Source organism: Phaethon aethereus (genome assembly GCF_964289735.1).
Source record: "Phaethon aethereus genome assembly, chromosome: 4".
NCBI lineage: Eukaryota > Metazoa > Chordata > Aves > Phaethontiformes > Phaethontidae > Phaethon > Phaethon aethereus.
This window is the reverse complement of record NC_138578.1, coordinates 13211177-13238843: the sequence shown is the minus strand read 5'-3', so window position 1 is coordinate 13238843 and position 27667 is coordinate 13211177. Positions and strand designations below refer to the sequence as shown.

Here is a 27667-nt window from a genome sequence, read left to right as displayed (position 1 = left end):
GGCTGCCGTGATGCGTGGCCGTATTTTTTTCTGATCCAAGGGTAGTGGAGAAGAGGGTTCTGGGCTAGTCTCCTCGGCAGGGGATGAGGATATTTCAACATTTTGGTTTTTACAAATGACTGCCTTTGTCACTTTAATGCCGGTGATGCAAGGTGTCATGACCGGGTATGGATGAAGTCATTGCCTGGAGCGTACACGGAAGAGGCAACTGCCTATGCGGAAATGGAGACTTAAGAAGCAAACCCTCAACCAGTTTTCTCATCTTCTGCCAAGCCCGTGGCACCTCTTTCGAGGAAGCAAAGTTCGGGGAGCTCGGCCGGTGATGGCGGCGGCGGTGTCTCCCCGGGGTGCTGAGCGCGCCCCGCAGGTCGGTGGGAGCCGGCTGGCTCTCGCGGAGAGTCTTGCAGCGCCCCTGGCTCAGAGTTTCGCGCAGCTTTGGTGGGTCCGAGGCGTGAGGGTGCGATCGGGCTCCATGCCGGCTTCCGTGCGGGGCGGTGGCTGTTTTGTTTGAGTTGTGCAGCATCACGTCGCTACGGAGCAGGTCGCTCCTTTCCAGCCCTTGTGCCTTGGTTTGCTTGCTGATGTCATTAACCTCCTGAGTGCAAGGTGTGTTTGCTTTCCCTTTTTTTTGTTGTTTTTTTTTTACCCCTGCTTGTTTGCTTGAATCATTGTTACTATGAATCAGCCCTAAGGAGGTAAAACAAACATTTATTCACAGCCTCCCTGGGTAGCTGGCAAAATCCTAACATGTTTTACCAGCAGGCTGATGCAATGTAACAACAAAACGAGGTAACCTTCCACGTTTCCATTGCCCTGGGTTTTCCTTTGTTTTTATTGCCTAAAGATACGCGCACGACTATTTGAACATCTATTTCTCTTGCACTGAGGGCCACGGGAGTAGCTGCACAGCAGGGCGACAGTACCCTCTCTGATGGGAACCTCGAGCCGCTCAGCAGAATATTCACCGCAGGAATAAAAACGTCTTGTAAGACAGATGTACTGATAAAGGTCCAGAGCTGTAAAACATGCTGTATTTTACTGCGGAGGTCACGGGTGTCTCGGGTCTAAGCCAGCTCTCCCCTTGGCCACGGTGAAGGTCCCAGGCTCTCGTGAGACGTTTTCATTCTCTTTTTGGTGGTTGGTAAGCAGATGGCCTGACTGAAGTTACTAGAAAAAAGGTGAGACAGCAGTGCATTAGTGGTAGGTAGACAAGTGAGTGAACTCACTAGATCGGTTATAACCGATTGGAGGGGGGGAATTAAAAATTGTGCAAGTAGGGGTCAGCTAAAGCTCTGTCTACACATTTATTCCATCAGCCACGGCACAGAGTCCTTCGTGCCAAACATACCGGGCCAAATCAGCCAGCCCGTTGTCCAAGTAAGAATTACGGGCTTGAGAAAGAGTTTTTCATTTAGCTGGGATGTGTTGCCGCTCCGCGCCTGAAACCCCCAGCTGCACTGGCTGGTGGCCGCGATCGGGCTGCGCTTTGGGCGCTCGGCCGGCTATGGCGACAGAGCCTGCCTCCACGCGAGGGGGTTCGCAGCGCGGTCCCGGCGGCTGCCCCGCGGCCTCCGCTTCGGTCACCTTGGGCCCCGTGGGGGTTATCCTCTCTGGGAAAGAAAGCATGCGCGGTTTGTACGAGTTTTGGTCTTGATACAGCTCTGCAGCCTAGGCAAGCCTATGCCTTCCCCTCTAAAACAGGAGCCCGGTTTCCTCGGACGCCGGTGCTCATAGTTCCTTACTTACCGACGGCGATAGCTGTGGGGGAGGCGACTCCGAGCGCTCGCCTTAATGTTTTGGTCCGAGATTGAAATCTGGCTTTTGAATAGCACTGGTAATGGCGCTGTAAAACCCAGCAGAGTCCGAGAAATTCCTCGCGAGGTCGCGCGGGTGCGGAGCAGCCTTCGCTGGTGGGGACCGCCCGCGTCGGCCGCGTCCTGCGCATAGGAGAAAGGGGTGTCTCGCAGCAGGTCTCCCTGTGTAAAGACGAGCCAGCTCCTGCCGCCTGTGCGTGGTTGCGTATGGCAGGGACTGCCGGCTCGCTCCGCGGCGCCATGTCCTAACCTGCGCCGCGGCCTGTCCTTTCCTGGCTTTGGGAGAGGATGAGCCTCTTTCTGCCCCTTTTGTTTCATTTTCCCCTTAAGGCTGAGCCTCAAAACTGTGACAGCACTAAAGCCAGCGTTAGGCGAGTGCGGTGCCATAGCAGAAGCTGTAAGGGCACCTTGCACGCCATTAACACGTTAACAGTAACCTTGCGTTAGCGCGCTGTCTAAAACCTCTGTAGGCTGATGCTGGCAACTAACTGACAGAGAAAGTGAGATAACTTTTTTTTTTTTTTTACTGGTATAAAATGCAAAATGGGAGAATAAAACACAAATAGAGGAACGGACTACTAAAATTGCAAGGGTAGTGTGTTCTTTATTGTACGCATGTGCGTGAGGATGGAGTTTTATAACTGCACAAACAGTTATTAACATGTGCCATGTCACCAAGAGTACGTATCCTTTAGAAAGCACGGTACAAGCATCAACAGCAATGGTATGATGGTACGCAAGAAAAGGAATATATTCCACTTGGTTCAGCTAGCAGAATAACTTACTCAACTTTGACCCAGTCTTTGTGGATGAGACATTCAGTGGTGTTGCTTATTTGATTATTGAGCTTTAATAAGTAGTGAAATTGCAGACTTGTATTTAAGGGATGTAATAGCTGTATCAAAACAAGATAATTTGTCTCCGTGCATCTTTCCCGTAGATGAGCATATCCCTTTCCGTGCAACGGCAGAGTTTCCCTCGGAGGAGGCTGCAGGGTCTTCTCAGCCAGCGAGGGCTCAGATTCCTGCATACCCCCTCCCTACATGGTAGCGGTTTTGTGTGTGTGCTTAGGGGTTTACTGATGTCCTGGAAGAGGGTTGCCTATGGTGTAGCTTATACCTTGATATTTGGCTGTGAGCGTGTTGGAATTTTAAATACACAGTGACAGTGAGGTTTTCTTTAAGAAAATAGTATTGTTAACTAACAACCCATAAGGGTTTTCAATCATTTAAATTACAGTACAGCCTATATCCATGAACTGTAAACTAAGAGGATTTATATAAGATTATAATGGCTCCACAGGAGCTGTGAAGTGAATAATCTGCATTTTGCAAGTTGCACTGCTGTGGTCTATTATGTCAATCCTCATTCGCTTGTAACACTTGTTGTTGAGCAAGTACTGTTATTTGCATTTTCACCTTGTCATTATATTTTGTTCATTGCAAAAAAAAAAAAAAGGACTATGTAATAACAGTATTTAATTTTTTGAAGTATGATGGAATGAAATGTCCCTTAGAAGAGTAGTTTTGATATTGTAATTTGAAAAGGTCTAACAGCAATGGAGAGACTTCCTCCATAGATCATGAGAATGGATAGAGAGTAGGAGCACTCTAATCTGACAAGATATTTAACTTCTGTGTGGGGTTATTTTAGAGAAAAGAAGAATTAGATTCATCCTACAGTGAAGGAATGACAGGCGCGTCTATTTTTTCATATCTGTTTTTTACAGGAAAAAAACAGCTGCTAAGCAAAACCAGATAAAAGTAAAGATTTATCCACAAAGAGCATAGAAGACCATGAAATTCCTTTTCCTTGGGCAAAACTTCATTAGAGGATGAGCTTCTTGTGGGTCTAAGGATAAAATATTTCTATAGATGTGAAAAATAAGCAGAATCACTTTAGGATTCTTGATTGGTGCTTGCGAAGGCCATGAGAAGAGCCTTTTCCTTAGTTGCAGGCTATCCCAGACCCAAGTAGGTCCCAGCTGTAGGCCACCTGGGCACGGTGTTGGCTGTTGTCTGGGTCAGGGTGCTGTCCTAGAGGAAATGCCCCAGAGTGTAATGAATTACCTATTTTCTCTCCTCCTAAGAAAAGAATTTTCCTAACAGTGGCCCAAATCCCGCTTTGTGCTTATTTTGGTTACTGAAACAAGCCTTGCAAGCACTTTTGCTAAACACACAGAGAAATTTGTCCTGTTGCGCGGAGCTTGTGTTATCTCTAGGCTTACTTTCAGGTGCAGATATCAGGGAGGCTGGTACTGGACAGTGCCAGGATATAGGGTTTTTTTGATGGCACCAGTATATGTTTTTTAATAGGTTGTTTTTGAGTCAGAATAAGAGACAGTGCGGTAAATTCTGTATAAACCATCGTTATCACTTTCATTTTAAGATTTTTAGCATGGAAGGGTACACTGAACAGCCTGCAATTGCAAAGACGAGTCAACCTTAAAATCCAAAGTCTCGTTGGCCATACCGTCCAATATAATTGAAAAAGAATAATAATTCTGGCTATTTCACGTCACTGTCCAAACTGGAAGGAACTTGATTTACAGAAGGGTTTCAGTGCTAACTCTCTAAGGCTTATGTTTAAGTTTTCTCAGCTTGGACACAGAAAAAGGAAAACCCAGCCTTACTGGTGATTTTGAAAATTTTGGCTATTTCTCTTCATGACATCACTTCAAAAAAAAAAAAAAAAAAGGATATGCTCTTCTCCTATGCATGTGATTGTAGTTCAAGTATTATGAAGTTTTAGCGAGAGAGGGTTTCAGGTTACTGACATTTCCTTTCTCAAAGCACTGAAGGTAATAAAACAGAAAAAAGTTGATATTCCCATTTGAACTCCATTCAAGCGCCTCCAGTTACTGCACACTACAAAGGCATATTTCAGCTCTCACTTGGAGTTGTCTGGATTTCCTTTCTGTGTCAGAACTTAGTCATTTCTTGCAGAGCTATTTCAGTGTGCTCTATGGGCTGTCCCACATCTGCAGCCAGGCTGCTAGGCTGTCCTTAGCAAGAGCCTCGTTTCCTTGCTTTCTGCAGAGAAAACTATTTATCTGCCAGACAGCCTCCTTCATGGCAGTGCAGTATTGTTAAGACATCTCCTTTTAATTTCATTTAAATCCTTTTATGTCTTTTAAAATGCTAATGCTTCAAGGCACCCGCAGTTACCATTTTTCTCATTTTGAATTCCTTCAGAAGAGGAGCAGCCTTTCTCGGTAAATGATATTTCAGTTTCCATGGTGCTCCTTATTACAAGTAGCTGCTCTTTTCATCACCGAATGGTGCAATTTTCATTCATGCCGAAATATCAATGGTAACATACAGCAGCAAATTGTTCCTTTATGATCCTTGGCATTGTGGAAACTCTCCTGCTCAAAATTAAATGTCAAGGAATTTGACAAGTATGAAAAACCCGACTCCTTTTATGCACGCACGCGGAGACACACGCTCCTCCCTCCACCCCTCTGTGCACCTAAGCATTTGCCTTGCCTTGTTACCGTAAGCGGTCATTGATATGCTACCAGCGACGCTTCCTAAAATGTTCGGCCGAGGGGCCGGAGCCCGGGCTCCCAGCTTGCGCGGCTCATTTTGGGAGTGGCAGCAGCCTCGCCAGCCCGCTCCTTTGCATTGCCCAATGCGTCGCTTTGCCATTTGCCGTGCCATAGATCAGAAACGTACATCCTTGGTAGAGACGACAGAAATGCATACAGACCAAGGTGGGGCTCCGCTCCTACCCCGCCCCTGCTGCCAGCAAATGCTCCGGTACCGGCGGTGGTGTGGGAAGGGGGCTGCGACAGGCAGCGCCGATTTTGGTGGGGTTCCTTTTGGAACCACCGCCATCCCTTTCCCCGGCCGTGACGTCAGGGTTACGCAGTAGCTGCTGCCTGCTGGCTGGGGTTTCCCAGCTGTGAGGCCTGATCCGTGTGTTTCCCACCTCAGGTTCCCCTTGTTCATGCTGCTAAATATTCCCCCCAGCTACCGCCGGTGCTCGGCTGGCTGCTGTCCTCGTGCGTCGCGGGAAAGTGGCTGTGCCGGACGGCAGCTCTGCCTGCTCCTGAGCCTGCAGGGAACGCCAGGAGACGCCGTCTTTCTCACGGAAAGCAATGCCGCCTGAGGGAAGTAGACCCTGTTCAGAAATCAGGGGTTCAGGTAATTAATAATTTCAAATTCCCAGGAGAGCCTTCTGTAACACGTAAGGCTGCTTTTAACACGCCGTTACGTCGCACCCTTCTTTTAACGTGGCTTTTAAGTCCGGCAGAGACGTACGTGCCTGTGCGGCGCAGTTGAGAGGCGGTTAGACCCGCCATCCCGTGCTGGCTCAGGCAGGGTAGAGGAAGCGTGCCGAACGGCCCCGTGCCCCTTCGCTGCCGAGCTCGCTGCGGGCGGGCGTTTTGTTTTTACAACCCCACGTCAGGTTCGTGGCTGTATCTTCCTTGCCTCCAAGCGAGCGCTGTGATTTACTGCTGCTGCTCACCATAATCTACGCCGCTGGCAGTGCCGTCGGCACATCTAGCAAATGGGCCTCAGAAGAAAACAAAACACTGGAGCTCGTGAAAGAGTTGAGGTGCTCCCTTCATCTCCTGGTTGAATGGGAGCTGGGCAATGGAAGTGGAATCTGAGGTTTTGCGCATCTGGTGGAAGAGGTCACAAACTTCCTAGAGTACATGCAAGTTTGCCACAAATGAAATAAAGGGAGGATGTCAAAAGGCGGTTGTTGCGTAGAAGCACGGAAGTCATTCGTCAAACCCAGGAGCGACAATGTATTTGTATTTGAATCCTCTGAATTTAGACCATGCTGCTTTTTATAAAGGCAGGCTTTTGTGAAGGGGTGTGGCAGACGCTCTTTTAATTACAGTTTCAACCTAAACCACACCTTAACTGCAGTATCCTAGAGAAATGAGCCTCTTCATCCAAGCCTCTTCGTCCAGGCATCTTCACTGTCACCTTAGATTCTGAAACGTTAAATGCACATCCTTTGCTAGACGTCCTGCTCGGCTGCTGCCCACGTTGCCAGGCACCTGACTGTCCCCCAGTTAGGCCTCCCAGGTGCCCTGAGGACAAGCACGCCTGAGCTTCCAGGGCAGGCCCAGCGCCACACAGGGGCGGCGAGGCCTGACCGCTGCGATGGCGAAGGAAAGCCAGCTTGGGTCCTCGGGACCTTCGGGTCCTCGAGAGGGTTGTGACTTGGGGTCAAGTTACAGAGCAGAATAAAAGCCGGGTCTGGTTACTCACGCGTCTCCTGGGAACAGTCATAAACTTCGTACGGTCAGTTTGCACGTGCAGTAACGTGGAAATCTTGGGTACTGGCGTTTGATGGACGCATGGAAGCGGTTTATCTAAGAGTTGACTGAGAAATCCCAGGGGACGTTTTATATCTAACGTTTCAAGTCTGTGTTCCACTTCTTTTTTTCAAAGAGATGTTTTTAAAAATTAAGCCCCCGTTATACGTGCATTTCGTACTCTTTCAGCAGCTCTGCGCGCCGCCTCGTGCTCGCTTTCCGGCTCCTAACAGCGCTCGGGCGCTTGCTGTGCAAGAAGCGCGCACGGCGAAGCAGAGACGGTGTGACTAACGATTAGCGTTGTAACCTCAAAAGCCCTTTGTGGATTTGTCAGCCGTCTTTAATACCGGCTGCCTGGGCTCGGCTTCCTTTGGGAATGCCAGGAACGCTACCCGCTCCGTGCGAAAAGGTTCAGGATCCTGCTTGAATGTGAGAGCTCTCTCTAGCTGGTAGCCCCAGCTTCAGGGGAATCCGTTCTGCTCTTGGAGGAAAGGCGTTTCCTAAGAGGCCCTGGCTTGGCAAGTTGGGGCTTGAATAATTATAATAATTAATAATAATAATAATTATTAGAATAATTCTGCAGTGCGAACAATTGCGGCGCTCCGGTGAGACCCGGTTTGCCAGCCCGAGTCGGTACATGGGGCGAGCGCAGCCAGGTTCCGACCTCCATTACGCTGAAGCCAACCGCCTTGGGACCGTAAGAGCTGCCCTCCGTCTGTCCAGGGCTGCTGACAGACCTGCCTCTGCTCAGGACATCGGCTGGGAGGGTCTGCCTAGAAGGAGATGCTATGGAGAACGGTGCTGCCCTGTGCAATTGGTACCTTTCTAGGCCTTACGATCTAGCCAAGAGAGTATTTATGCCAATTCACTTTTTTTTTTTTTTTGGGGGGGGGGGGGGAGCGGGAGCCTGCTGGAAAGGGTAGTAAAAACATTTGAGAAGTTAATAAAATCTACTGCTCTTCCCAGCACATGTGTAACGCAGTTTGACCCTTTTATGAACCGCAACCAATTATAACCCAAACCAGCGAAGTCAAACGCCAGGAAGAAGGCGAGTGCTTAGGCACAGCACAAGCTCTTTCCTTCTCTTGCTCGGTGGTAGAAAGGAAGAAGGTTTTTAAATGCAGACTGCGGCCTGATTCTTCACTCCGTTACCCCGGTGTCGTGCTGCGGTGCCTCTGCAGACGTCAGAGGTATGGAACCAATGCATCACAGCGGTTGCGTTTCGACGCGCCAGCAGTAGCACCCGTGGAGAGTGTGGTGCTGGAAATGAAGGCGCAGCTTGATAGTTGGTCTTTCCTTTTTTTTTTTTTTTTTTCTTTTCCTCACATTTCTCCTGGAAAATCACAATCAAAAGGAGATGAAGAGAAGCCACGTAACTTAATAGCGGCTGAGCTGCAAGCCCACAAACAGCAGCTCCGGTCTGGGACATAAGGCTGGAACGTGCTGGCAGGCAGTGCAGGTGCAGAAGGGGTGATCTGCTGAGGAGAACCTTTGCTGCAATAATCAAAACGATAATAGCCCGTTGCTCAAGTCGGTCGTTGCTAAGACCCGTATTAGCACTTACAAATAGGTGGATTGGAGAGGTGCTGGGATGATTCCCATCCCTTCTGCCCGCCTATTCCTGGCTTTGATTCTGTCCTGGGAGGTGGCCTCCTTTTAAGTTTTGCGTCCTCCTTTTCTCCTAGCAGATGGGTGAGATTGTAGTTTTTTTGCGTGTTGACATGGTGAGAACCATTTGATCCCTTCAGTGTTAACGGGCTGTCTTGTAGGCTGCTTTTCGCATGGAAAACATGCGCCAGAGATAAGTAAGCTTATATCAAAACATCCTGCTTTGCTGTCCAGGGTTCAGGATTGCTACGTCTCACAGAAGACTACTCGGGAATGGCAGGAGAGATAGGTCAGGCTCTGGAACACAGCACTTACTAAGCCAAGCCTACTCATCTTCTGGTCTCGCACTGAGGTCCTGGGAAGATTAAATTACCAGGGCTCTTTTGCTGCTTTCTGTATTGTATTTGTGGTGTGTTTTTTGTTGTGTGGGGTTTTTTTTTTTTTTTTTTTAATCCAGTGCCAGGTTATTTGGATAAATTTGCACTTGTGACTTCTTCTGCCAAGCTTTGGCCCTATGGACGGTGCAATGGATGATTAGATTTTTTTAAGAGTGCCAAAATCTGGAAAGAGTTCATTTGGAAAATTGCTTAACAGATTGCAAATGGTGAATAAATTATTGCACAAGGGAACTTTCGAAAAGGGTCTTGAAACTCCTGTGGTGGTAAATTTTCAACTAAAGAAATATAGCATATACAGGCTCACGAAAACCAAGCAAATCCTTGCCTGGAAACCATATTAAGGAATTGGGACTTTTCCTCTCTCCTTTTTTCTCTTTTCCGCTCTCCTTTTTTCTCTTTTCCTCTTTCCTTTTTCCTGTTGTTGTTTTAATTTAAATGTAACAGAAAATATCTTTTACAATTTTCATAGAACAGTAAAGACGTGATTTATCTCACCTAACTTCACCGGTAATTAATTGATTTGTTTAGACAGTCTTATTTATGTTTCCCGGATGGGTCCCGCTGGCGCAGCTTTTTCCAGGACAGTCGACTCCGACTGAGCGTTTGTTAAAACCTGGATTTGAAGTAGATGCGAGGAAATAATTTTGGCACTGGCCTCTCAAGAGCGAAAGACGTGGTGACAATGTGTTTCGTACCTGTGAACTCGGCTGACTCGGTGGCCACACTTGCCTGCGTGCTTGTTGTTTCATAGAGAGAACAGCCCGCAGTGGTCACAGCTCTTAGCGCTCACTGTTTGTTGTTATAAAGTTTGTCATTAGGCTGGGATATGAGCTGTAGACTTCTGGGAATGTTCCTTGGCTGATTTATTGACATTGTTCTTCTTATCCCCAGTTCTCGCTCTGGCTTTCTTTTTCTTTTCCCTTTTTTTCCTCCCCCTCCCCTTACTCTGTCTGCTCTGTGTTTTTTCTCTCAAAAATATTTGCAGGAGGTAGTGCGGTAGCAAAGCAGATTATAGGAAGATCTATGTTGCTGCCACGCTAAAGGTCAGACCCAAAACCCAGTGGATACCCTGATTAACTGAACCCTGTGCCCTGGCTGCGGGGCCCTTCACAGGCTCTGTGAGGAGGAAATTTGCTTCCAAGCCAAATACAGCATCGCTTGGCAATGCAATTCAGTCCTCTATAGCCACAGGATGGACTAGCTGTATTGCTAATGCCGATTTTCTCTGTGAGGGTAGACCACTCAGTGACTTTTTTTTTCTGGGAAGCGCGAGGTAGATTTGCTCTTTGCTTAAGCTGTTGCGATTCTTTATTACCATTGCTTTGTACGTAGGGCAGAAGGGGAAGATTGGCTTTGAATAGTACCTGGGGATGGGTAAATCTTAAAACGTGTGGAGATTGGATTCAGTTTTCATCAACATTCAGATGCTTAGAAGCTACCCTAATTGTCTCTCATCTGATTTGATAAAGACTTTTTAGTTATATTGTCAATATTTTCCCAATTCAGGTTTCCTCAGATATTTTTTTTTTTTTCCTTTTGATATTGTTTTTCTTCAAAGTTCTGTGAGAAGAGATGAATATTGCAGAAGACTCTGCTGGCAGCAGCTTCCCCTTCTACCCGAGGAGTTGCCCTGCTTGAATATCGTCTTGGCAGTAACGCACAAGACACTTCCAAATAGTTGCATAGGTTTGGGGCTAACGTCAGCACCTGAAGGTCTTCTACTCAGAAAAGCAAGCTGATTTGAAAACAATTTTTCTTGATTTTGAAATCTGTTGAGATTTCACTCCAAGATGAAATGCAAAAGCAAAGCGCTGCCCTACAGTCGCCAGCAGGCACTTAAATGCAAGTTCAAGTCCTGGGCCTGCTTTGAGTAAATAAAATATTGTATCTGAGCGGACACAATGCTATGGTTTCCAAGCAATTGGCCGTTCTGGATGAGATTTCTATTTTGGTTCTAAGATTTTTTTTTTTTTTCCTAAGAAATGTCATACTGAAATGCTCAAGTTTCCCTTCAAAAATTTTAGCTTCAATGAATCAAAGTCTTAAATTGAAAAATTTTTTTTTTCCTGGAATTTCCTGACTCCCTCTAGTCCAACGCTCTCAGCTACCTGTGTGGCAGCTGTGCATTGCGTTATATCAGAAACAGAGCTTATCGGTGTGCTAACACCCTGCGTTGTGTTTGATTCGTAGGATGCGGAAGTGAAAAGGTGAAATCCACATCCATAGAGGCAATTTAACAGAGAATAGAACTTAGGCGTGCTTTTTCCTGATTTGGAGAGAAGATCTGGAAGTCTAGGAGAATATCTAAAATACAAGAAAATCGGTACAGTGATCCTCCAAGGAAAGGAGGAATTCTTTGGTGCTAATGGCATTACCTTTTTTATTCCAGTGCAGTGACTGCAGTTCATAGCCGAGAGTTTGATAATGGTATCCTCTTGCAAATTGGGAACTGCATCTTAAATGGGATGGGTAGAAAAGACGCGATTAAAGCTCTCAGTGGTTTTCCATATGGTTTGTACCCGTCTGTCTGTGCTTTCAGATGATTCAAGGACCAAGAGTAAATCTGAGCTAGAGGTGACAGTGGGGAGTGAACCGTACTGTACTACTCATTCTTCTCCTGAGGTTTTTTTTGTTGTTGGCGGTACTACTCTCCGGGGAGGTAGCACTCTTCAGCGTAACAAGGCAGGACCTGCTGTGCTAAGCAAATGGTCATGTTTGGAAGCGTGTGTTGTTTTTTTCCTCCCCTCCCCTTTTGAACTGCCATTTTGATTTAGAGGAAATTAGACTGGGATTTAAATTAGAAGTAAATACAGCAAGCAGAGATGTTTGGTAAGGGTTAGAATGGGCAAAGATAGTTTGTTAAGTTTAACAACGTGGTTTCAGTCTTTCAGATGGTTTTTGTGAAAATAGGACAAATTTGCTGTCTTTGGCTGGAAACCTTTTTTTAAGGTTGGAGTAAGTGCTGGTTTATCCAGTAGCTTGGTGGTTGAAGCATTAATCTGTGATGCAGAAGATATAATTAAAAATCTCTGTTCTGAGAGGCTTTGAAACCATGTATCCCTACCTTGGATCAGATGCTAAGTGGACTGAATTCAGTTTACACCTAGGTGAGGTAAGTAGCTTAACCAAACTGGTTGCAGAATACCTGGCAACTGACCTACAAAAACATTGTTCACACAGGCATGTTATCAACACGCAGTTCTGCGGGTGTTTCTTGAGTCAGTAACTTTGTGGCTTTTCCAGCAATACAGCACTTACATTCTGGGCCGTTTGCTCTGGCCCTTGCCGTGGTCTTCACCATCAACAAGCACATCCTACCAGCTGGCTCCCCTCCTTCCAGCTTCTCCACCTGAGACCGTGTGTGTGAGGGAGCAGTGGCTTAACGCAGTATCGTTGTGTCTGCCCGGGTTTGGTGCTGCAACAGGGCACGATCCTCCTGCCCGCCTGCGGGTCTGGGCTAACGTCAGCATTTGACACCAGGGTTTCTAAGGTGGGCAAGATACGTGACAGCCATACTGTCCCGCTTTATTTAGTCTCAGTTTAGAGCTTCTTTTCAGCTCTATACAGGCATAGCGATTTCAAGGATTTCTTTGAGGAATAAGGACTGGTAGTGAAGAGGATCCTTAAATTCTGCCCCAGCTGTGTTTCTTTGAGAAAAAATGTCAGAAAGTGATGAATCTTTGTGTTGATTTTCAAAACACCTTTTTCCTTTGAGGTAATTGCAATAGTAATTTAGGACTGTGCTTGTGGTCTCTTCTGGGACAGCAGAATTCCTCATTCTGTCTCTCTTTTCTCCCACCTGATGGGGTGACCTTCACAACAAAGTTCTCTAAATGTGGCAACCTTTGCATCTCTTCAAAAGCAACCTTCATACAGATGGCTGGAGGGAACCGGCCATAGGGCATGAGCTCTCCGCTCTCCTCAGAGGGAACGCACATACTGCGCCTTTTCAGATGCAACTTTCAGCCTTGGAACTAAAGGACCAAACATTGTTTTCAGATCTGAGTCTTCTCTTGGTGTGATGCAGACATCGAGCGGAGATATCAAGTGGAAAGATATAGAGACTAGAGTGACACTTGAAGCATCTGCTTTTTGTTCCTAACTCGAACGTTTGCCTGCAGTGTGGTTTTGGACACATTTACTGTACCTCTGTTCCTCCTCTTTAAAATAGAAAGAATTCTTTTCTGCTTTGCTGACTGGGAAGACATGCTATATAGAAGTTTGGTGTCATTATTTATTTGTACGTTACTGTTCTGTCTTTTAGCTAAGATGTCAGGGGTTTTGTACTGTTCAGTACTATTTGTGCTGCGCTAACCATACAAATTTGTGCTGTACCTATTTCTGTGTCATATTCTGCCCTGTGTCCCTGAATAGTGAGAGAGGTAACTGGGGTGTGTCAAGGTGCACGAGGGAAGAATTGCACAGAAGAGGAGAGGGCAGGATTTCGCATGCTAGGCACTCTGGCATCCAGGGGAAGATGCCAAACCACCTCCAGGTGGGCAGTCACTGAGTGCCGGCGGGTATGTTGGAGATGCCCTTGTGATTGCTCTCCTGACAGAGAGAGAGCTGGATCGCCTGCATCTGTCATCTGCCTAATTGCTGGTGCAAGCACTGGTACCTGCTGCCTTCCTACTGGGCTCAGCTGGAAAGTCAACATGGGTAGGCAGCTCCGATGTATGGGAAGCGTGGGGACCACAACCTCTTGGCAGCCCCAAGGGACTCCTCCCTCAGATGGTTTCTCACCTCCTCATTATAAACCAATTTGCTTTGTCTAGATGGTTTTGTTTAGATGTGTTATTTTTTACTGGTAGTTTCTAATGATGGTATTTCGGGATCACCAAATGTGCATTCACCATCATTAGTGGCTTCTTCTCATGTTATTTGTTTCATGTTCAGGGAATAGCAACCAGATTGCAAAATAATGAGCTACCTTGTGTGTTTCAGAAACATACCCCTCGCAATATGCATTTCAATGATTATCGTCACAGTTGGCTATGTGTTAACAAACGTGGCTTATTTCACTACAATCAGTGCTGGGGAATTGCTGCTTTCAAAAGCTGTAGCAGTGGTAAGTTACAGAAGAAAAATACAAAACTATATCCCTGCTGCAGTTGTGTTTGTTGCTATATTCTTATTTCCAGGGGAAAAAATCAGGGGACACATCCCATCAGGCTTTTCTATGGCTTCTCTCTCACACTGCATAGTAGCATCCCGGTGAAGTTAGCCTGATTTTTGACTGATGAGTGGGATTGCACGTAAGGCCATTGATAGCGTGTGTAATGTAATAGTAGACCGTGTTTATTGCCCTGATATAATGAGGTCAGTAGGAATTAAATTTTATAGCCAAGTACATGCTTGAAAAATTCTTTGCTAAATTGCAGGCCAAACTCCCGGGAAGCAGGAAACACAGGTATTTGTGGAAGTGGGAGCTCTGAGCTATGTTTTGTAGCACTCTGCGCAACGTGCGTCCCGAGTGCCTGGGAAGGGGGTTGCCGTGAATACTGGAGCTCATCTGGGATGCGGCTGCAAGGCAGCCTGGCTTGGAAATACTGCTTTGACTGTTCTTGCTGAATTGTGGTGATGACACTGATTTTTATATTTACGGTATCTGACTCGCAGTGAGGAAATAAAAATTTCCGTTTACTTTCCAGTAGTGACGCTGCCTGTGAATATTTCAATTGATGTGGCATTTAAAAAAATGACCAAATTCTGTAGCTCATGGGAGATATAGAAACAAAACATTTTTGCAAACTTGAAGAAAATTGTGCATGTCTCCTGCGGTGCCCAAAACTCCAGTTAAGGCTCTTCTGATAACTCAGAACAATGAAGTGTGACTAGATGGACTGTACCACTGGGTAGTATCAGCTAAGTAAAATGAAGGCTTAGAAAAAAAAATTAGGTATGCAGATCAGACCTTGATCTATTCAGACTGGGTCTTTTTTTTTTTTTTTTTTTTTTTTTTGTGAGGCATAATGGTCTAAACTGACATAAATCAGGGCTGGACTCCACCTCCACAGCATTGCCTCCACTGGCCATCTTCCATGTGCAGTCAGGAGTAAGGGGGGGAGACCTCATCTGTAGTAGCCTTGGTGTCACAAAATAAGAGGTAACAAATGCAGAGCAAAATATTCAGTGAGGGATGCAGAAAAGGGGTATCAATAAAACTTACCATACTTATTAATAATTTGTTATTAGAGTAAAATTACTTTCACATTTTATGAAAAATCACTCTAAGTTTCTCTCTCCTCTAACAGACCTTTGCCGAGCGACTAATGGGGAACTTTTCTTTAGCTGTACCGGTATTTGTTGCGCTCTCCTGCTTTGGATCTATGAACGGCGGCATTTTTGCAGTCTCCAGGTGAGCATCGCTAATGTTACTGGGGATGAGGGGCAGGGGATGTACGCTGAAAGTGAGGAAGCGAGGGGGGAAGGTAGAGTAGGATTCATTCCTTCAGCAGGAAATGCAAAATGACTATAGAGTTTACCAGGTGTGGGGCTTTTTCCGTACTTTGTTCCCGTCGAATTTAGCGTCTTATTGTTAAAACTCTTTGGTTTGGAAACAAACCCCTCTGAGCACAGCGCTTAATGGCTGCTCTGTTTCGTGTGAAGGTGGGAAAGTATTAACTAATTCCAAACACCGATCATAGTGTAAAGTGAGGAGGGGACACTTTCAGAGATGACTTTGATTTCTGCGTATGCTCTTCTCCTGCTGGTCATTTCATTCGTTTTAAACAAGCCTAAGAAGTGCCGCTGTGCTCTGTGACTTTCATGAGCCGCTTTGCCTAGTCACAGGAATGAGCACATTTAAAGTCTCTCCACATTTATTTCCCACCAGGATGTTCTTCGTTGCATCCCGCGAGGGTCACCTTCCGGAAATTCTCTCCATGATTCATGTCCGCAAGCACACTCCTCTGCCAGCTGTCATTGTTTTGGTAAATCATACAAACAAATGTGCCTGCACAAGGATTCATATTACAGGCTTGCTCTGGAGGATTCGAACAGAATTTGAGCACTGCTGGAGTCTCATCTATTAACGTGCACGTGGGCTTTGGGCAGGGCGGAGGACAGTAAAGAGAGAAATGAGATTTGGGAGTTGTTCTTATTCTATCATCTCCTTGCTATCCTGTCGGCGGCACTTGACTGCCTGTTGCTGCAGCCTAACTCATGTCTTATTGCCCTTTATTTCTAAGAACCTGCTAGCGATAAGCTAGTTCCCTTTCAGAGAAGCAAATTCCAGTTAAACAAACACACAAACAAAAAAGGGATTTATTTAACTGAAAGCGCAGCTAAACACCAGCATCTGGGAGCACCCTAAAGGCTCATTATACCACCTTATAGTGAAAAATGCAAACAATTATGCACCAAGATAATGGAAGGGGAACCCTCAGCAGTGCAGTGTAGCGGTGATTAAAAAATGAGAGGACGTGTGCCTGGGCAATAGTCTGTGAATTGTCTAAGGAAAGACACCAGTATTACAGTGGAAATTCTATTTCTGACTTCTAAAATAGCGGCAGAGCTAAATGTTGGCCGTGTGTTTGCATTGCAGACTGATTTGTATGGTAAAATATTAGGACAAAATGTCCAAATACCGACCTCAAACCTCAGTTTGCATAGTGCCAGGAAGATTTTCACTTGCAGCCTTCGTAACCATGGGTGTTCAGCCCCTCTTTGGGGACAATGACAGTAATGTATCTGGGCAGACCTCTGCATCTGTGGGGAGTTCTAGCCGCAGCGGAAGACACGTGTGCATCTGTGGGTCTACGCTAGCAAGATCAGATGCTTATACTGAATTTTAAATCTGGTTTTGCTATAGATGCCTATAAGCTCACTGCTGAAGTGTTGAATTTTACATGTGCACATACAACCGCAGGCTTTCAAATTTTGAAAATCGGGCAATGTGATTATGGTGAAAAGTTTTAGTGGAATTCATTTTACCTAAGCATTTACTTTGCATTTTATTTCTTTGGGCTGAAGTAGTTACAGCTTTTGGGTAAATTGCATTGACTGTTTTCTGTGGAATGAAATGCACAAAAAGTATTAATTTTTTTTTTTTCTGAAAGACATTTTCTGCTATTGCATCTGGTCCTGTTACACCAGTGCATTGATTTCCTTTGAAAGTCAGATTCTTACATGAAGATGGCTTTTCCTTCAGAGATTGTGATTTTGTTCCTTGCCTTATTGCAAGCAGAGCAGTTGCATGACATATTCTGCATCAATAGTCTGCATTTTGGCATTTTCCTATTTTATTTCTCCTGCCAAGGTCTACACATTGTAAGAAAGGAAAGAGCTCTTGAGGAGAAACTGAGAAAATGAGCGTGTTCAGTGTTTGAGGCTTGTTAAATAAAAAGTCATTTTTAGGAATTAAGAAATCTGTTTATGTATATATGTCCTGGTATTTGACAGATGTGTGTATAGCAACTCCAAGAAATCCTGCAATCTGATTGTAACCCTATTTTTTTTTTTTTTTTTTTCCTGATAGCTCTCCTTCACTGTCTGTGGCCCTTTTTTGCATTATCATGCTTATAACTGATATTTTAAACTTTTAGGGGCTCGGTCTATATAGAAGAGATCTTGCCTAATATAATTCAGTGGTAAAATTTCCTTTGACCTTTACAGAGAATGAGTTTGCTTAATATCTGTGTGTAAAGAACCAAACACTTTGTAGGTCATTAGAGGTTGGAAAGCAGAGACCCACATTTGAAATATTGATCCTTCTGGTTCAAATCCATGCTGCCTTCACTGCTTTTAAAAAAAAGGTAGTGTTTTTTTTTTTAAAGAGAGTCTGTGAATCTAGATAGTTAATAGAAGTTAGTTTTCCTTACGTAAAGATTTAGCCCAGTGTTTTACTACATCTGCGGTTGATTTCACCTGTGGCCTCGTTACAAACCTAGAGAAGCTGTGGCTGCCAGGATCTTCCCTCCTGCTGAACAACAAGGCTATGGTGAATTGGATTCATTCCTGCACCCCTGAATGCAAGGGCTGTGTCGCTGCCGGCATAGGGTGTCTCCTACGGGATGTGCAGACTACCCTGCAGAGTTGATCCAAGCTACAAATGTCCCGCTTTTGTCCGGACATTACCCTGAAATAGATCCCTGTAGCCTACGCCAATTACCTAGCCCAAGGCACAACACTAGTTTATACACAAGCTGTCGCCTGCCTTGTACCTCAGAATAGCTTTTTCATAAGGAAATGTATTTATTCTAGTGTCCCCTCTCCTCCTTGCTCTTCCGTAGCTGCCTGAGTGACAGCTAAAAGCCGCTCTCTGCTGAGAAATGTTTGCAGTTCTGATGTGCAGTAAGTCCCTACCCTACAAGCCTGGAAGCCAGACTGCAAATACAAGCTGGTGGCAAGCCGGTGTGCCCGGCTGGCATCCCGGGGTGTGTAGCTGCCCCTCGCCATGCCCTCTTTGCCGACTTCCCCTGTTGCAGCCGGGGAGACCACGAGACTTTTTCCTTCCACAAGACACCTAGAAACCTGTGCTGTCATATGATCAGATGTGACCAAAATTGAACCGCTCTTATCATTCGCATCAGTGATGAGTGAGTAAAACTGCAGTGGGCTAATATACTTGCCGGCTCCCGTGAGAACGGTGCCCAGGATGCTCGGGCGTTTTGGTGAGGCAGTGGGCTCTGTGCCTGTGTATTTGTCTGGGTCACAGGGGACAGATGCGTATTGCTCACGTGCGGCCACCCGGGACAGATATATCTTGATCGAACGTGATCGCAGGGGACAGCTAGGTATCGATCACGCCCCTGGTTGCATGACAAAGGCAGGCCCTCAGGCTGTGCCGCTCGTCCCTGTGGAAAAATTTGACATCGCTGCTGAAAAAATAATAGAGACCAAACCGCTAAACCCCTCTTAACGCTTTGAATTTCTTTTGCAGCATCCTCTCACGATGATAATGTTATTCAATGGGGATCTCTACAGCCTCCTGAATTTCCTCAGTTTTGCCAGGTGGCTTTTTATTGGACTAGTAGTTGCTGGGTTGATTTATCTCAGATATAAACGTCCTGATATGCCTCGTCCTTTCAAGGTAACCTCCGCTTGCTACTGTTTTACATGAACCCTTCCTTCCTCCCTCCTAGCTATCCTGTAGTCACAGTAAAGGAGCATTTTCTGATGTAGAAGGCTAACCTGTTTTTTTGAGAAAAACAGAGTTAATAGAAAACAGTCTTTCGCACCGAAGGGTCTCCTCGTGTTTTCCTGCGAGATCCCCAGCGCTACCCCAGCTGCGGTCCCTTCCGAAAGACAAATCTTACCTGTTGCCCTGGTGCTTGGGGGCAGCGACTGAAGCTGCGGTGCCAAAGTGAAGGTGCTTACTCAGTTTTGTGGGTCTGTTGCCTTGAGGCAGCATGTTGCAAGCTGTGTGAAAATACCTCTAGTCCTGTGTTGCCATATAGGGTTCAGACTGCAAATACTGGGGTTACACGTGCCAACCTGATTTTCAGCCAGTTCTCTATTTAACGTCTCCTTTGATAAAGGCCTGAATAATTTTGCCACCAGAATTCATATCTGGCGTAAGCATTGATGTTGGGCATTTACTTCATTGCCTATCCAATATTGAATATGCAAATTTGATGCGCAAGGAAGTTAGTAGTGCTGCTATTATGATATTTGGGACTTGCAATGGATTTGCAGACACAGTTATTGTGAACCCAGAAAGAAAATGCTAATAGTCTGGCCCATTGAACAGTAGCTGTTTTGGCATCAGTTTTGCCACTCTCCTTGCTTACTTTAAGTAACATCTTGCAAAGTAAGTCATCCCATTGTGTACCCCAAAAGACGACATCCATCATGAAAAAGTGGAAGAATCTGTCCCTATTTATATATTGCCAGGAACCCTATTTTGTGAAGAACTAAGAACGTGCGCTGTTGCATTCTTGTAGGTATATCTGTAAATGAGAAGGACAACAGCGCAACCTATTTTGTTTTGATTAAAAAAAAAAAAAATGCTTTGACAGGGCACAAAAGAGGAGCAGTAATGCTTCAAGGGATGAAAGGAAGAGAATAATCTCCAAGGAGTTCTCCAATTCTCCATTACACTGAGCATCTCGCAAGCCATGCCTGTAGGCGTTTCTGTTAGAGAGGTGCTAACATAGTGATTGAGTGGTGTTCTTGGAAATCGAGAGAATTAATTTGATATTGTTATTTTTTGTACTTTCAACAGTGACGCTAATAATGCTATCAGTCATACAGTCAGAAAGTGTTTTTCAGTAGCTATCCATTGCATAATGCTATCAAATATCTTTATCACTAGTCAAATTGTTGTTTAACTTGCTCTCTTCCTGCCAGATTTTGATTTTTACCGTAGGAAGAAAATCAATATGTTCTTAATAGTTTTAAAAGGTGACTTGAGCTCCTGGTTGTGTTTTAAAATGTTTTCTAATAGGTAATTATCAAAGAGGAAATCTTTACTGCAGTTAGTGCTGCTTACTTATATACTGAGGACTGGAGAAAGGACTTTGGCAATGTGACTTATTTACAGCCCTTACGTTTTAAAGGATGTAAAACACTGTAGTGTTTTAGTGTGTAATTAAAAGGTTCTATGGCACTCACTGCGTGGCACTCTGCATAGCTCGGCTTCTGTAGTCACTGACATTTTGTGTGCACGTTCCAGATACCTGTATTTTTCCAGAACTACCCTGTACTGCTGGGTTTTGTCCAATTTATGTTTCATGGAACATTAAATGCCATAGTCATTCAATAATAAGGTCAATGTAAAGTAATGGTTCCCTGTGTGGTTTTGTTTCAGGTGCCTCTATTTATTCCAGCGCTGTTTTCCTTCACTTGCCTCTTTATGGTTGCACTGTCACTTTACTCGGATCCAGTGAATACAGGGATTGGATTTGCAATAACCCTGACTGGAGTTCCTGCCTACTACCTCTTTATTGTATGGGACAAGAAGCCAAAATGGTTCAGAAAGCTCCTAGGTAAGTCCTGGTGGGACTCCTCTCCTTCATGCTGACTCCGGGAGTTTCTCAGGGTTCCCCATGCTGTGGAACCCTTCTGAGCGATCCTCTCGGCTGCTCCGAGCCGGGGATGACAATGCAAGTTTCTTTTTGGCGCACGCTATAGCGTCGCGCTCTTGGTTACCATCAATGTCCGCTAATGAACGAGAGACGTTTACAGCAAGCCTGTTCTTCAGCTGGCGACTGACTTTAAACGACCGGACGTCTCTCCCCCCTGTCCCTGTCTCCCCTCCCTTCCCGACAAACCTCTGATTCCTTTCAAATCGCCCATCTCCCTCCCCTGGCCCTTGGCCTATGCTGAAGGAGACAGTATTGTGCTCCTCGGAGAATCGGTTCGGAAACTTAAACGTCAGAGTCGTGATGACGGGATGGGCTTGGTGCTCCCTGCTGAGATGACGCGTCTGCGGAGCACTGAGGAGTGTTTGGAGTGGGACAGGCTCAGGCCAGCTTGATATGGGGATATTGTCCTCAGCGGTGGCTCCTGACAAAATGATAGCAAAATATACCGTGCCTGGCACGCCTCTCTGGAAATTGTTTCTGTGCTTCATGAATAACGACTTCTGCGTGACTTGGCTGTAGTATTTCACACCTGAAATACACCAAGAATCATTTTTATACCATTTCTTAAAGTTTTTGAAAGCATTTGTGGAAGCGCTGATGTGTTGGAGAAGGGTTATTTGGAGCATTTCAATTAGAAAGAAGCCAGTATCATTTATTACAGTTCCCCATTCTTCACCTTTTTTGTTACTCAGCATAATAGGTTTCCAAAATGGAGGTAATTTTCAAAAAAAGAAACAAGAAAATAGGGAAAATATTTGAGGAATGATGGATAATTTATTAAAGAAAGCTGAAAGAAAATATCTTCTGCTGCAAAAGACTCAACCCATGAAAGTTTTCAACTAAAAATAGTTTATTTGTATAGGTGCTGAATCAAAAGTGCATATTGTTTTCTGTGCTTCAGTCTTAAGGGATGATTTTAAAATGAGCTGCTCACAATAAAAGGATGGGGTTTTAGATGTATTTTGTTATACTAAAACCTTTTTTATATATGTATTTTCTCTACATAAATATAGGTTATATGTTTATATCCTATCTGTTGTAGGATCTATGAATTTCCTTCTCAATTCATGCTGGGAAATCCACAAACAATAAGGCGGAAAGTATTTACAGGAAAAGATGTTAGTTTAAGGCTAGCACACTCTGGTCTTTTTAATTTTATAATCATAAAGTTATATATTACTTCCAATGTCCTGGGAATGGGTAGAAAGGTCCAGTGCAAATGAAAACATTTGTATGCAAGAGGACATTCTATTAAATAGTGGGGGCTTTGTCTGTTTAATAATTTCTCAGCCTTGGCATTTAGGAACTAGGAGATTTTCCCTTATCAAACCCAGGAGATTTTTGGCATTTTCTGTGAAGTCTCAGAGGTTTTGAAATACAGTTACTTGAATCTGTGGCCACAGGATGCCAGTGTTGAACTACATTACGTGGGTGAGAGAAAAAAAAAAATTCTCTTTAAGGTAGACTGGGTAGATGCGAAGCTTTTCCTGCCAGCTGTGACAATGAACGTGAATCTTCCAGCTTTTCAGATGACACAAAATTCTCCCCCCTAGAAAGGGGTGCCTGGGTAATACCGATGGGTGGACACAGAGGGGAAAGCAGCGGGTGCCAGTCAGTGGGTGAAACAGCCTGTTTGCTGTGCAGTTATTATTCCCAAAACAACAACAGTAAGGACTGAAAACGGATACTGACAGTTTTGGGGTGGAGCAGAGTGGAGATTTACTTGTTAAATAAAAAGATTTTTTTTTTTTTTTTCCCTCAGAAGCAGCAATAAATCTTCTGTGTGGAGTCATTAAACTGGCATTATTTTGTGAGCGTTAAGGGAGCTCCATTTTATAGCCTGAGAGCATTTTTCAAAGACATCGAATGAGGATAAATTCACTTAAGGTACCTCTGTGAGATACGGAAAAGTAAAGCCATCGGGCAGCTGCAAGCTGGATAATCTAACCTCGAAACAATATGCTTTAGGTGTACACAGGCACGAAAGAGTAATTCCAGACATGCACTATTTAAGTAAAGGGCAGCACCGCTGCAGAAACGCACGGGTACGGGCCAGCCCCATGTGAGATTAGGCTGCGTGTTCAGGATAGGTTTTGTAAGGATCAGGGGAGAGGCATGCTGTGCAGCCGGAGCGAGCGGTGCGGTAAGAGACCCAGCCTGCAGATGGGGGCATGGATGAAAGGGGTTTCGGGCTGGTTACAGCAGCAGAGCCCTGGACAGGGTTACCCGAGAAATCCTCGCCAAGGCTGAACATCTTTGTCCTGTACGTTTTGACTGTCCTTAATGGCATTTACATTGCCCATTGTCCTTACCAAATTACTGTATTGAACAAAAGGTAACTCCACAGTTTGTGGGGTTAAGAGGGTCTGGGTGATATTTTGCAGTGAGAATAACATTTTGTTCTCTCCTCTTCCGAAGAAATTTTGCTGTAGCGCCAGATGTGCTGGGACAAATAATTTTCAGCTAGTACAGGCTTCATTTGACCTCTGCTTTCTTGCTTTTTGTAGAACTACTGTGAAAATGAAACAAGTCAAGCCTAGCAAATCCTGCGAAGCAGATCAGTGTGTAAAAGGATGCGGCACCAGCACGAGAACGCTTCTGTTTGCACTTCCTCAGTTGAAAACCCAACCTTAGCCTCATATTTAAAACATCTATTTCTTTACAGTGGATTGAATCGCAACGAGCTTAAAAGTTGAATCCTGCTTTCTTCATAGCCTGAGCCCATGCTGGAAAAAAGCTCTGTTTATTTAACAAAATGTCTCTTTCAGGGTTATTTACAATCACCAGAGGCTGACACTTGCTCACTCAGGACAGTGTTATATGCTCAGTTTGCTTCTCTTTGTCGAGTCTGTGATGTTGGGATCCGCAGGAAATCATCTCAGCGTTTTGCTGTTGCAGATTTCAAGTCCAGTCTTACGCGTGCACAGTGAATTACTGCTTTCTGTCCTCGCCCAAGCTTTGTGTGGGGCTTCCGTAGATACCAGGTCTGGGTTTTTTACTAAGGCTGTCTCCCAGGACCTATTCCCAGTGAATTCTCCTCTTGAAAGGGAAAATTAGTGTTTAAAGGGGAGAGGGGGTCGTCTTTACTGTCATGGTATATTAAGTTGTCCTGTTACAAATGTGAAGCTAGTCCTGTAACTCCAGGTACAGCTCAAAGCAGACAAGGGAGAGATACTGACTGGAGACAGATTGGTACTTTCTTGGGGGGGGGGAATACTCCTTTACGCTGTCTTATCCTGGGTATATTGCAAGCAAAAAACCCAGGCAAGCACCCCAGCCCCCGCCCCCATCTTGTCCGATTCTCCTCCGTGGCTTCACCCCGGCACAGAGCAGAAACGGGAGAGGGACAGCCGCCTCCCGCCGCAGCCAGGGCAAGGTCTGGCTGCGGGAGGCTCTGCCCGGTTTGTCAAACGGGAGGTGAAAGCCACAGCCAGCTCTCGGGGTGCCCAGGCTTTCCCTCCGCTGCCGTGCCCTTTTCCAAGAGCTGCTGCGCCATAGCTTCAGAGAAAGTCGGGGTTATTCCTTCTGCCTTTGCTCAGCCTCACACCTGGGAGGGGCGGGACGGGAGGGGCGAAGCTCTGCCGGCTTGTGCTGCCGGTTGTCCCCCGCTGCGCCCCGCCCGGCTCGGGAGTCCCCGCTGCGGGGAGGGCAGGGAGACGCAGACCCCCTTGACTCTCAGCCTCCCCGACCCCGTCGGTTTAGAGTCCAAGGGCGACCCGGCTTTGCACCCAACGGGTGACGTCCGCAGAGGGGAGCGAAAGCTGGCAGGGTCTGCCTTGGCCCCGAGAGCAGGAAAGCGGCTTCGGTTCACACCGTCTGAGAGTCGCGCCGTTCTACCCTCCCTGCTTCGCGCCGTCGTGTCGTGCTAGGCAAGGGAAATCCGAACTTGCTCCCCCAGCAGCCACTGCTTGCTTCAAACGGGTTACTGAAAAAACAGGGGCGAGCAAAAGGAGCGGTAAGAGAACACTCTTTCACTGTTCTATGCGTAAATTAACGGTGCCATTTATGAATCGGTACCCTAAAAAGAAAACCACCAAAAACACCAAAAGGAACTAAATGTCCAGAGAGACAGAAAGACAGCGTGAAGTTGCTTTGGATGCGTGGCATTCTTAGGCATGTGAAGCTTTGTAATCATTGTTTCCTTTTATTTTCATGTTCTTTCTTTTTTTGCTTAGGCAGATCTTGGCGCAGCTGAATTCACTTGTTTGAACTCTTTCAGACTTTTATTCCAACACTGCAACTTTGTTAAAACTAAGCAGTTGTGGTAGTCGTGCTTTAAGATAGCTTTTAATGCATGCAGGCCTTTACTGAAAAAGTTCATACCTCCATACCCTTCCATTATTATTGTATATGCATAGCCTTGGATCAGAGGCAAAGAAAACATAGTTAAAAAGAAAAAAAAAGTGAATCGAACATTAAAATATGCACCTGGTATATGTGACCGCTGTGAACAGTATGTGCAAGTAGGCTGTATAGCAGCTAAGATAATTTTCCTGGCTGCTTCTACCTTCTCCATCCCCACCAAAATTTCCCATGTATGTGCTTTTATCTTTGCAGACAGGGTAACTTTAACACTGCAAATCCTCTTGGAAGTCGTCCCATCAGAGGAAGACCAGAAATCATGATCTTCGTGCACAGCTTTTGGCTTGGTGTTCCATTTCAACCTGGGGAAGAGGGCAGGGAGATTTCTCCCCATACCTAACGTTCTGCAAACTGGAGGAACAAGTCACAGCTGAGATGGATACCGAGCGAGTCAGTTACTGGAACTGTATTTTACAATGTTGAATTTTTTTTTTTTTTTTTAATGTGGTTGGTTTATATGTAGAAAACAAGAACTTGTGCTATGAGGGAGCTCATCTCTTCACTATGTCTTTTGGTACAGTGTCATATTTTAACAAACTGTAGGTTCGTCAAACTAGGATTTTGGTTGCATCGTCACTGAAAATCGGTTTAAGCAACGTGTAAGTAATAGTCAGGTGTACTGTGAAGAATGTAGCCTGCTTGCTGTCCCTGCAGAACCCACCTCTCACCCGAGGAAGGGTCAGATAAAGCTGCTGGGTTTCACTCACTAATGTCCCTCCAGCCACCCCGCTTGGCAGCCCGGCGCGATGCCTTTTGGCTCACCGGGAGCACCAGCACGCTGACGCCGAAGCACGGCAGTTTCCGCACGGCTGTGGTGGCAAGGTCAAGGTTTCTTCGCTCCAGAGCTGTTACACTAAAGCCAATAGGAACACCACCTGAGAACGAATGTTTCTGCCAGTGGGGCAGGAAGATTTTAGCCCGGGGGTAGTAATTTCATACACGTTAAAGTTTCTACCAGTCTGGAAATTATTACTGTTTTTACCAATGTTTCTTTGTGTACATATGTATAGGAAATACAATGGCTGAGTAATCGCCTTCAAATGAGTCAAAACATTTGAATGCCACCTCCGTTGCTGTATGAATATTTTCTATCTGGAAGCATATGGACCTGCAGTTATCAGTCAGGCAAACCTGATTTTAAAGTTTTATATCAATGTCGGTGGGCAGAAATGAATAATAGTCGCTGGTGGGAATACTGTATAGACTTGGCAATAAATGCAATACCTTTTTATGAATAATATATAAGGCAAGCTACAGCAGATTTGTTGATTCGAGGAGGATATGTGCCTAATCTGTGGGCTTTCCATTCAAGCACACTCCAATTAACTGGGCTTTGAAACCCCAAGGAGCAGGTGCTCCGCCAGTGTCGTCTTCCCAGTTTTATCTCAGCAGAAACAGAGAAAGGCCATCAAAACTGATAAAATCAAATGAAATTCGTCTTCAGAATGATGGTTGAGCTGAGATTTGGCTCAAATATGAGCTGAAGTTTTGCTCTTTAAGATAGTTGTAGGTAAAGATATTTTTCAGTGCTTAGAAGTTCAGTTCTATATTGTTAGTCGAAGACTACTCAACCTTAAGATTAAGGTTTGTTATCACTCTGTTAAGAATATAAAGCTTAAATATTGAATGCACTACTTTTTGAGCTGTTTGCTCTCAGCAAGTCAGAGGTTTCATGAAAACTTTTATGGAACTAAGCAACATTAAACTTCCTAAATTGGGAGAAAAGCACAACTAGTAGCCAGACCACTACAGTAAAGGGAGACTGTGTATTGTATATGTGTTGTATATATCCAGAATATATACACCGTTTTAAGGGTGTATGGTGTATGGTGAAATGTCTTAAATTTATACGTGTTTTTCTTTCTTGTGTTTCTATGTTGGAATTTCATAGGAGTAGGGAAATGGGAGTAACTGTGTAGAAGAGCAGTAATTTAAGATGCAGAAAACATTTTGCAAACAATTTTTTTCTTTAAATGTTTTCTGTTTACAGTAACTTAAAGTGTTATTTGAAACTTTTTTAGGCAAGCATTTGGAGAAAGCTTTTTATGTTGCCAGTGCATGTGTTTAATTAGTATTTACATTTGGGTCAGAATTCTGCTTCTGAGGCCATCTCCTGCCATCCCAGTTCACCAGCGTTTGGCCTGCGTCATCGCGGAACGTCTTCAGAGCACACGAACT

General features: G+C 45.1%; 1 protein-coding gene across 1 annotated transcript in view; it reads left to right on the top strand.

Annotated features, from left to right (window-relative positions):
• SLC7A11 (solute carrier family 7 member 11) overlaps positions 1-26478 on the top strand; it is a 58645-nt gene extending 32167 nt beyond the window's left edge. The window contains exons 7-12 of the mRNA XM_081998793.1: positions 14043-14166; positions 15353-15456; positions 15934-16030; positions 18982-19131; positions 20851-21028; positions 25685-26478. Of these exons, the coding sequence (XP_081854919.1) occupies positions 14043-14166; positions 15353-15456; positions 15934-16030; positions 18982-19131; positions 20851-21028; positions 25685-25752 (721 nt within the window). The 3' untranslated portion in view covers positions 25753-26478. The remainder of the gene's footprint in view (positions 1-14042; positions 14167-15352; positions 15457-15933; positions 16031-18981; positions 19132-20850; positions 21029-25684) is intronic.
• Positions 26479-27667: the final 1189 nt, after the last annotated feature.